Source organism: Opisthocomus hoazin, chromosome 18 (genome assembly GCF_030867145.1).
Source record: "Opisthocomus hoazin isolate bOpiHoa1 chromosome 18, bOpiHoa1.hap1, whole genome shotgun sequence".
Classification (NCBI taxonomy): Eukaryota; Metazoa; Chordata; class Aves; order Opisthocomiformes; family Opisthocomidae; genus Opisthocomus; species Opisthocomus hoazin.
Window position 1 is genome coordinate 19,799,309 of NC_134431.1, and position 10,272 is coordinate 19,809,580.

The 10,272-nt window shown below is 46.8% G+C and overlaps 2 protein-coding genes across 2 annotated transcripts; one reads left to right on the top strand and one right to left on the bottom strand.

Annotated features, from left to right (window-relative positions):
• Positions 1-14: 14 nt before the first annotated feature.
• Positions 15-2,726, top strand: SNRPB (small nuclear ribonucleoprotein polypeptides B and B1). The gene is made up of 7 exons (XM_075438719.1): positions 15-165; positions 294-445; positions 954-1,065; positions 1,324-1,476; positions 1,874-2,012; positions 2,193-2,318; positions 2,538-2,726. The coding sequence occupies exons 1-7, from the start codon at positions 163-165 to the stop codon at positions 2,573-2,575; spliced, it is 723 nt and encodes a 240-aa protein (XP_075294834.1). The 5' UTR covers positions 15-162; the 3' UTR covers positions 2,576-2,726.
• Positions 2,727-3,579: 853 nt separating this feature from the next.
• DDX27 (DEAD-box helicase 27) lies at positions 3,580-10,218 on the bottom strand. Its single transcript, XM_075438710.1, has 21 exons — positions 10,109-10,218; positions 9,801-9,935; positions 9,638-9,697; positions 9,163-9,322; positions 8,742-8,788; positions 8,494-8,580; positions 7,614-7,719; positions 7,346-7,519; positions 6,874-7,024; positions 6,618-6,717; positions 6,368-6,509; positions 6,131-6,284; positions 5,943-6,024; positions 5,690-5,867; positions 5,443-5,549; positions 5,161-5,266; positions 4,962-5,056; positions 4,734-4,860; positions 4,381-4,465; positions 4,094-4,168; positions 3,580-3,790 (listed from the first exon to the last, which is right to left on the bottom strand). Exons 1-21 carry the CDS (start codon positions 10,196-10,198, stop codon positions 3,775-3,777), a joined length of 2,277 nt encoding a protein of 758 aa, XP_075294825.1. The 5' UTR covers positions 10,199-10,218; the 3' UTR covers positions 3,580-3,774.
• Positions 10,219-10,272: the final 54 nt, after the last annotated feature.

Here is a 10,272-nt window from a genome sequence, read left to right on the forward strand (position 1 = left end):
CGCGCGCCGGAAAGGGCGGTGCGCGGCACTGGCGGGGCAGCCGCGTGCGGGCGGGCGGAAGCGGCGGGCGCTACGCGTAGGAGCTTCCGGCGGAGCGAGTGGTGTTGTGGGAGCGAGTAGCGGCGGCGGCGGCAGGAGGAGGGAGCACGGGGAGCTGCAGCCATGGTGAGCCGAGCGTTCGGGCGGGCCCGCGCGGCCAGGGGGCCCACGCGGCCAGGGGGCCCACGCGGCCTAGGTGCAGTGAGGCCCGCTCCGCCTCGCCCCGGCGTTCGGTGTAACGCGGTCTCTTGCAGACGGTGGGAAAGAGCAGCAAGATGCTGCAGCACATCGACTACCGCATGCGGTGCATCCTGCAGGACGGGCGCGTCTTCATCGGCACCTTCAAGGCCTTCGATAAGCACATGAACCTCATCCTCTGCGACTGCGACGAGTTCCGCAAGATCAAGTGAGCAGCGCGGCCCGCACCGGGCGCTGCCCGGCTCCGCCTCTGGCCCCGCTGCCCGGCCCCGCAGCTCTGCTGCGGCGGAAGGCCGCGGGGCCGTCTGCGCGCTCGGGGCAGGTGCAGCTGCTAGGCGACGTCTGCCGCCGGGTTCTGCAGAAGCAGTCATGGCTTTAGTTTCATGTGTCAAATCCACAAGCTACCAAAGGTTCAGGGGGCACTTTGTTTCAGTCTTTCCTAAGAACCAAAATATAGCTTTATCTGATGCTAGCGTAGTCACTGTAACAGTTAGGCATCATGAGGAAAAAATCACAAAGACAATACGCATCTTGTACTTAGACTTCTCTATGTACTTAGCTTAGGTGCATTAAAAAGTGGTTTTTATGGTAGGTTATCCTCTCTAGAGTAACCTAGTCATATATTCTATTGCAAATTCAAAGAGCAGCGTTGATTTTTTTTGTTTGTTTGTTTTTTGTCCCCCTGCCTTGCAATGTTTTCTTTCTCTTCTCACTAGACCTAAAAACTCAAAACAGCCAGAACGGGAAGAGAAACGAGTCCTTGGTCTTGTGTTGCTGCGAGGAGAAAACCTGGTGTCCATGACAGTTGAAGGGCCACCTCCGAAAGATGTAAGGAGAATGAGCATAGAACTAAGGAGAAAGGGAAGGGGCATCTGATAAACTTGCTTCCTTGCAGGAGAATGCTACTACAGCATTGTCCTAGACTTCCCGATGCTGCTGTACTAGGTCTGATGAATTTCACTGCAGGAAGTTCTAATCCCTTTGGGGGCTTGGACATTAAGTGGACAAAAGGGGGCTGTGGGCATTGCTAGGATTTGAGGACTTTTGTTTTGATAAATCTTTCTTTTGTTGGGTGTCTGTTTTCAGACTGGAATTGCCCGGGTACCTCTTGCTGGAGCTGCTGGAGGACCTGGAGTTGGAAGAGCAGCAGGGAGGGGAGTACCAGCTGGTGCACCCATGCCACAGGCTCCAGCAGGATTAGCTGGCCCTGTCAGAGGAGTGGGAGGACCATCCCAACAGGTGAGATGCTGTGACCCATTAAAAAAAGAGTTGTCTGGTATATTCTGGGGTGGCTTTCAATTCTCGGTACCAATGTGATGCAAGAAATTGGTTGAGTGGAAAAACTGTAATCTTAGTTTCTGTTACCAGGGAGTTTGAGCCTAGCAAGGCTTTTTTGGTACTAGATCCCCCTAGGAACTCTGTCTTACATGATTGAAGAAGAGGCTTGAAAAGTGCAGCTTCTTGCACAGAATTCAATTGGTAATCATTGAATTGTGTTACAAGTTTGTAGCGTTATTTAATGTGTTAAGAGGAGACTGGTGTAGTTTTCTGAAGGGATAATTTAAATCTTATTTTTTAGTTATTAATGTGAAGCAGATGTGCTGTTTCTCTGTGAACCTATTTATTCTGTTTACAGGTCATGACACCGCAGGGTCGTGGAACAGTTGCAGCTGCAGCTGCAGCAGCCACTGCTAGTATAGCAGGAGCTCCAACTCAGTACACACCAGGGCGTGGGGGTCCTCCCCCACCCATGAGCAGAGGAGCACCTCCTCCAGGTAGGAATTACTCTATAGAGTGAGGCAGCAAGGAGGTCATGTTAGTGGCAAAATTGATGGTAAAGAGGTATTTATCAGAGTCTGATGAAGATCTGGTATTATGGAGGATTATTCTGATAGCCAACTAGTGCCTTGGCTATTCAGCTGTACTTCACATGCTTGTTCTTTCTCTGGCTTAAGGAATGATGGGACCTCCCCCAGGCATGAGACCACCTATGGGCCCACCAATGGGAATGCCACCTGGCCGAGGTGCTCCTATGGGAATGCCCCCACCAGGCATGAGACCACCACCCCCAGGAATGAGAGGTGAGTGGAGGTTACCTTAAATGCCTAGAAGCTATAAGCAATAACATAAAATGTTTGAAAGACGATTTCAATGCCTGCCTAGCTATGCTAGTTGTCAGTAGATGCCTCAGTGCCAAAAAAGGGATCCCAAGGCCACTTTTACCATAGCAATAACTTCTTTCTGGTTTAGACTTGCTTCCTCTTTCCTCTTCAATATTCAACTCTTTCCTTTATTCCCAGGACCCCCTCCACCTGGCATGCGTCCACCAAGGCCATAGGACACTATAATGTACCTTTGAACTGTGAGAAGACCGATTCAGGGAATATACTGAGCAGTACCACCTGTCAAAACTCTGTTATGTACATTTTCTCTTTACTTCTTGTAAAGTTTGCCCTTTTTAATAAAGTTGGAAAACCCAGTACTTTTGAGTCACTGTTGTACTGGTCTATTTTAGGAGTGCAGCTGTTACCTTTCACTACTGCGCTTTGGTCACCCTAGAAGAGCAGGTCTGAAGCAAAAAGCTCAATGTGTATTGACAGCTCAGAAGTTAACAGTTGGGTCTGGGCCACTTATATTGTTCTGTGTTCCTTACAGGAATCTGATGAGAAAAAGATGGGATGGTGGAGATGGAAAAATTGAAAGGAGTTTAACATTTTGATGAAATTAAGTATGGGTTACTGATCAGAATTGTCCCTGCTTTATTCACAGTGGAACAAGTACAATGGTGCCCATATCAGGAATAGTGATTGCTGATGCTCTGCATTCAGCTGCTGCTTATGAACCTGCAGTAAACCTGTTCGATGGTTATAGCTGGAGCTGTATTGCTTCTACTAAAAAAAAAAAGCTACTAATTGAATACAACAATGAACAGCCTGTATATTCTGACTGTAGTCTTCCCTTCTTGCCTCAGCTTACAGCTGCTTTTCAGTTATCCCTTGGACATAAGCCTTTGTTCAGATAGTAGCCTCTTGGAGATTTGTTAATTCCTGTGACTTCTCCCCAAAACCATCTTTGTGACAACTAGTCTGAAAAACTTTTTTCCCCTATTGTAGAAATAGGCTCTCAACCACAAAAATTCTTTTCAGCCATATTAATTGAGATCACAGAAGTATATGAATAAAGCAATAAATGTTCTCCAGTTTTTGCCCTAAAGACAACTTTCATGAACTAAAAGTCTGACAGAAAGATGTAACACAGCCAGGCTCTCTGTTGCTCTAGCTATCCTATAAAACAACAAACATTTTAGGCAAAAAAACAAACCAATCCTTTATTGCATGGGCTGCTGAAGATGTTTTTCCACAGGGTCTTCCACCAGATATTAATGAACATCCCAAAAGCTATTCCAGAACTTGAAAAAAAACTACTCCAGTTTAGTGAAGTTGTCTCCCTGCTGTACAAAGAAATCCAGGCCCTGGAGACAGTGTGTCTGAAATGTCTGCACTGTCCAAATTACCATTTGGTAATTACCAACGGTTCTTACTTTCTCTTGTACCTGAAAGAGAAGATATTTGAAATAACATTCCAGCAGCCCAACTCTCAATGATAGATAAGGAACAGCACTAAGCATTTTCTAGGCAATGCTCTCCCAAGTAGAAACCTAGGAATGTGCTACTAAAGGCAGTATCCTTAATTGCCCCCAGCATCAGACCTGTAGTAGGACGGTAAGCTACTGCAGAACCAACAAACATTTTAGCAAGGGCCTTTAAACAATCAGAAGAGGAAAGAGAAAGCAGAAAAAAAAAAACCAACACCACAACAAAAAAACCCTTGAATAAGAAAGTAAACAGACTTATACCTGGACTTGGATTTGAAGTTTCCTCCTTTCCTATGCTGAGCCATACCCAAGTGTTTTCGATCTTCAAATGATGGGCTTTTTAAGAGAGAGGGGAGTGGAAGAAGGTAAAGACAAAACCCACTGACGTACACCAACAGCACAAGTACTTCTTGCAAGAATCCCTTCTCTGCTCTGCCCACCTTTTCCCCCCAATATCAGTCAAAGTACCCCTGAGAAAGTCCAAATATGCAAAAACAAAAATCCCACCTACTAAAGTCTGGACTTCTGTACTACAGTTAAGACATTACCCGGCACGGTACTGCTTCAGAGCCTTCCTGCTTGTGTTGGTAAGCTCTTCATCGAACACAGAGAGTTTTTTCTTCCACTTGGGGCCTAACACAGAGACAATAGTCAGAACATTGGCTGTAAACAGAAGGGCACAGCATCATCTTTTTTACTAGAGCCCAGTAGCCTTAACCACAACAATTAGCCTAAAAATCAGGAAAAGCAAGGACTCCTCTCTGCAAACAAGCATCCTGGCCAGCACCAGTGGCCATTCCTTCAAAGATCAGTGCCTCCCTCTAAACAAATTTGTTTAGTTTACCTACTTGTAACAAAGTGACTGATGTAAGTAAGTCAGGTGTAAAACAAAAGCCTCCACCTGTTAGTGCTGCTGCTGATTCCTCCTCTGGCAACACTCTGGCGCGCTTTGCTCGGCGATTCCTTTTTGCCAGCCGCTCAGCATACATTTGAGATTTCAAGATTTCAAACTGTGACCTCTCCTCTGGCTGAAAGGTGTTAAAATGCAAGTTTACAGTGATGTGAGGTTTTGCTAAGGGAAAACTAGGATAGTCTTCCCAGGGTCCCACTTGTCCATAAATGTACTCACTGTCATTTGGACTTTTTTCTGTCTATCCTGCATAAATTTCTTCCTTTTCTTTTTGCCTCGTAGTGCTAGGTCAAACTCCTGCAGGGCTTTAGCCACTGGAGAGACAAAGAAAAACACAGAATAAAGAAAGTTGTAAAAGTACAGAGCAGAGTCCAGTTACAGCTATAGAATTTAACATGGCAGCAGTGTCATGACTCACATTTCTCTTTCTTCCTCTCTTCACGGGTCTGGAACCAGCACCGCTCCAAACCCTCACCCACAGTCCCTTGTTTTCCTGTCTCCAGCTGCTTCTTTGCCCTATTGATCTGAGATAATTCAGGCAAGAAGTGAGCTCATGGTGGCTAAGAAAAGGTCTCTCTCTTCTGTTTCTAAAGTAGGCAGGTTAAGCACGTTAGGGTAACCTCCTTCGGCAGTATAGCTACTCCACATCCTAAAAAAACTAAGGTAAAAAAAATAATTTCCTAAAAAAAAAAACCCTTACCTGGGCCTCTGACTGCTGCATCTCACGTTCCTCACGCTCCAAGCACAGAACTTCATACACATCTTTTTCTAGATTCTCAATCTTCTCTCGAAATTTTAATATGACATCTGAAAATGATACAGTGTGAACATCAGAAGCAGCTCATGTAAAGTTCATCTTATTTTTCAGCACCTCTTTTAGTGTCTCTCTGTACTATGATATTCCCTGCCTACTGCTCTCCTGCTTTTTACCTCAGTGAAGCGTGTACCTTGGGGGAGAATTCTGGCTTTCACTGGTGTTTTGGCAGTCTTCACAATATCCTTCAGCATCTTGCGCTCTTCCTCACCCACAAGTGAAACTGAACGACCAGCCCTGCCTGCTCTTGCTGTTCGACCCACTCGATGAACATAGTGTTTGGTGGTGTTGGGCATGGTAAAATTGATTACCTACAACAGAAATAGTATTAGTAGGGAAAGAGTATTAAAAGACTCATTAAAAAGGTCAGCACTGCAAATACTCACTGTTTTAACACCTTCAATATCAAGTCCACGTGCAGCCACATCTGTAGCTACCAGAATATCAATCTGCTCATCCTTAAAGCGCCTGAGCAGAGATAGCAAACGCATTAGCAATGAACACAGCAATCCACTTCTGCCCCAAACCCTAACTTCTTTTTTTGCCCATCATTGCCAATTAAGCCTGCTAATACCTGAGTGCTTCCAGCCGCTGTGCCTGGGAGAGGTTCCCATGAAGCTCCCCAACCCGTAGACCCATCAGCCCAAGTAGGATGTGCATACGGTGAGCTTGCTTCTTGGTCTGGGTGAAAAGCATCACATGATCTGGGAAGGTTCGTGTCAGCAGAGCTGAAAGAAAGTCCTCTCAGGAGCCTGCTTCATAGTTGTCTATTCTAGTTGTTGATTCCAGCTTTTCTTTGTTCACCACTAACCTGATACAATGGCCTCACGGTCCCCCTCTCGGTTGGGTCTGATCCGGATAAATTCCTGCCTCAGGAAAGGGGCAACATCTGTGTTGCTGTTCACAAAAATTCGGACAGGATTTTTCAAGGAAACAGAAGCCAAATCTTTCACCTACCAGAACAGGTTGAGGGAAAAAAAGTCCACATAATCTCTGGTAAAAGACTAGACAAACTTCTATTAACTTTCTGCCTCAATATGCTTCTCAGCATCCTGTCTTACCTCTTCTGTCATTGTGGCAGAGAAAAGCATTGTCTGACGGTGGTTAGAGCATAACCTGATTATTTCCTTCATCTGTTCCTCAAAGTATTCATCTAGCATCCTACACAGGAGAAAAGCAGCAAGGTAAGGCAGCTTCAGCTGGTTCTAGCTAAAAAACATTACTTAAAGGCAGGGCAACAAAGACTGCCCTATAGCCTGGAAAAAGCAAAGCAGAAAACTACCATCTTATTTTTCACTGCTGTCCTGCTTAGCCTACCTGTCCGCTTCATCCAAAATCAGCACCTCAACACTGCTCAGGTGGAAAGAAGGGCAGTTGTGGAGATGATCAATCAGTCGCCCAGGAGTGGCAATAAGAATGTCTGGCCCAGAGCGCAGAGCTGCTTCCTGAGTCTTTACATCTAGGCCACCTGAAAGACAGCAAACATGCACTGCTGACTCCCTGAGCAGGTTGCAGCAGAGTACGCAGATCCAAATTGCCTATGGAATGGGAAACAACTCAGATTAATACCACATCCACATTTAGAAGTGACCCCACCTTTTCCTTGTCAGAAAGCAACAAACAAAAAGTACAGCACGGTATTGGAAAGTGAGATTTTAAACCAAAGCACACCTACAAGAAGCGTGCCTGCAATAACTGTACAGCCTCGAGCTTTCTAACACAGAATTCCCAGTTCTGTATAGCAGTTTACAGCAAGCTGTACAGTTTACGTAAGTAACTTTATACTCACCAACAGCAAGGCAAGTTGTGACACTGCTGAACTGCGCCAGCTGTTTTGTGACAGAGTGCACCTGAATACCCAATTCTCGTGTTGGCACTAGAACCAATACCCGTGTTATTGGAGCCTGACGAGGTTTATAAATCAGGCGCTCAAGGACAGGCAAGATGAAGGCAGCTGTTTTACCTAAAGAAGAAAATTAAGAAGTTATCATGAAGAATTACCAATTATTGTGAATAGTTAATTCTCCATGTTTCCTGTGCCCTGCTCAATCCCCTACCTGTCCCAGTGGCAGCACAGGCACAAATATCCTTCCCCAGAAGACCCACCGGGATACAAGCCTTCTGAATTGGTGTTGGTTGCTTGAAGCCAAGAGCTGTGATTGCCTACAAATGAGATACAGTAATTGAACTCTGCCCCTGGTATGGCCACAACTGGAATACTGTGCCCAGTGCTGGGCTCCCAACTACAAGAGAGACACGGACATACTGGAGAGAGTCCAGCAAAGGGCCACGAAGCTTATGATGGGACTAGAGCACCTCACATATGAGGCAAGGCTAACAGAGCTGGGACTGTTCCGCCTGGAGAAGGCTGGGGGGGGGGAGGAACTTGTCAATGCAGATAAACACCTGCAGGGAGGGTGAAAAGAGGATAAAGCCAGGCTCTTTTCAGTGGTGCCCAGTGACAGGACCAGAGGCAATGAGAACAAACTGAAACACAAGCAGGTTCCCTGTGAACACCAGGAAACACTTTTTCACTGTGAGAGTGACTGAGCACTGGCACAGGATGCCCAGAGAGGTTGCAGAGTCTCCATCCCTGGAGATATTCAAAAGCTGCCTGGCCATGCTTCTGGGCAACCAGCTCCGGGTGGCCCTGCTTGAGCAGGGGGCTGGACAACACGACCCCCAGAGGTCCCTTCCAATCTCATGCATTCTGTGATTCTGTGACGTCTCACTCAAGACAGCGTTGACATATTGCAAATCAAATAATGGTTTCCATTATTTGGGAATAACAGCTCCTAAAGGACTACGACACTAGCTCCTACATAATTTCCTTTTCAGAGAGGCTGCAAAGAGAAATTTGACAGTTCGGATTAGTGGAGGGGAGGCTGTACAACATTCTTCAGAGTAACATATGTAGTAACTAAACTAGGTAATTACCTTTAGCAAAGGTCGTGAAAGATTCATGTCCTGGAATGACAAGTTATCATCATATTGAGAGGCATCTTCAAAAAAGCTCTCTGTTTCCTACAAACAGCAACAACAAAAAAACTGGAACAACACAGGCAGCAACACATATTATCAAAGGGTTCTGGGCTGGTTTTTGAGCTACAGTTTGTTAACCAAAGTCAAATTCCTCCAGAAGAAATGCTGGAAAATGACCTAATGTCTTTCTGTCCAACATTTACCATTTCTCCCTTTTTCGATCTCTTCCGTTCCTTCACTTTGACCGTATCTGCAGACAAAGAGAAATGTGACAGGAATTAACAAGCACAGCTAAACACATAACACGATATGGTGACTACCTTAATCTCACACTTTTTACTCTGGATGAGTTATTGAGAAAGAAGCCTCAGAAACAGTACAGGCACGCAACAGAGTAAAATATTAAGCAAATATCCTTTCTCAGGGACGAGTTTGATTAAAGTACTACGGCTACCATTCAAAATCAGTTTGACCAAAATCAGAAGGAATGTTGCAGAAGGAAGACAACAAAAAATAAGAGGTTCTTGCCCACTCCCAGCGAGGCTTCGCTACAGACTTTTCTCCAGCGAGCCAAATGTCTGTCAGATTCTTGCTCCTGACCACCTCTCTACGTACTGCTAATACCTGCTTTTGTGAAGATAGTTTCATCATCCAATGAATACTGGGACTCCGCATCTTCTTCTTCTTCATCCCTACCAAAATCCTCACACTCTCTCTTTTTGGTTTGATTATTCTCAGTCTCCACATCTTCATCTCTCAATTTTGTTTGTTTAGCTTCTCTTTCCTAGAAAAAGATTTTTTAAAAAGTTTTAAAAAGAAAGAACAAAAACCAAACATCAATCCTTTATGAGTTTTGTTTGTTGTTATTATGAGCCCATTCACAGATACATGGTTTTGCATAACCTTAAAGCATTAACCATTCTGCATTCTCAACAGTTCAGCAACACATCAGGTGTGGCTGCAAACCCAGTCAAGGTGATGAGCTGCAGCCTGAGCACTGCAGCTCAGGATGCTTTCAGAGTCTATGCCTCTGGAGGGAACGCAGCACAGTGCCGAATCTATACCAGTCTTTTCAGTAATGACAGAGAAAGGCCCTGACCTGGAACTTCCTTTTCTGTCTCACTTTCTCAATCTTCTCATCCAGCGTCGTAGCTGCTCTCTAGGCAGGAAATCACAAAAGAGGAGCTGTAAGTGGAGCCCGGGAGAACGTGGGGCACTGCGGCCTCAGGCACCGCAGGCCCAGTCCCGGCCCCAGGCCTCACCTTGCCGCGGAGCTGGCGCAATGCCGCCGCCCAGGCGCCTTCCCGGCCCGCCTCCGCCTCGCCGAACACGAAGCCGGCACTGAAGTCCCCGCCTGCCGAGTCCCGCCGTCTGGGGCCCGGCGCCCGGCGCAGCTCCTGTGGTAACACCAACGAACAACGACCACGGGACGGTCGGACCGGAGCGCACCGACCTCGGCCCCAGCCCAGCGCGATCCAACCTGGCACAAGGCAACCTGGGCCAGCATCGGCCCGATCCAACTAGGCCCGGCCCACACGTGATCCAGGCAATCGATCCTACTCAGCCCCACCTCTTCATCCTCGGAGCTCCCAGACTCAGGGTCCTCGGGCCCCACGTCCCCCTCCGCGATAGTGCCCACCAGGCCCAGGCTCCGCAGCATGGCCGCAGCCCCCGCCCCGGAACCCCGCGCCACCACGTGAGCCGGCGGCAGGGCCTGCGCGGCGCTGGCCCAGG

Bases quoted from the DNA above. Each gene is read 5' to 3' on its own strand.
- SNRPB (XM_075438719.1), top strand. The intron at 1,477-1,873 runs GTGAGATGCTGT...TTCTGTTTACAG, and splicing joins TGGGAGGACCATCCCAACAG to GTCATGACACCGCAGGGTCG. The intron at 2,013-2,192 runs GTAGGAATTACT...CTCTGGCTTAAG, and splicing joins CAGAGGAGCACCTCCTCCAG to GAATGATGGGACCTCCCCCA.
- DDX27 (XM_075438710.1), bottom strand. From the start codon at position 10,198: ATGCTGCGGAGCCTGGGCCTGGTGGGCACTATCGCGGAGGGGGACGTG. The intron at 8,789-9,162 runs GTATTAGCAGTA...CTTTGTCTGCAG, and splicing joins AACTATCTTCACAAAAGCAG to ATACGGTCAAAGTGAAGGAA. The intron at 6,025-6,130 runs GTATTAGCAGGC...ATCTCTGCTCAG, and splicing joins CAGCGGCTGGAAGCACTCAG to GCGCTTTAAGGATGAGCAGA.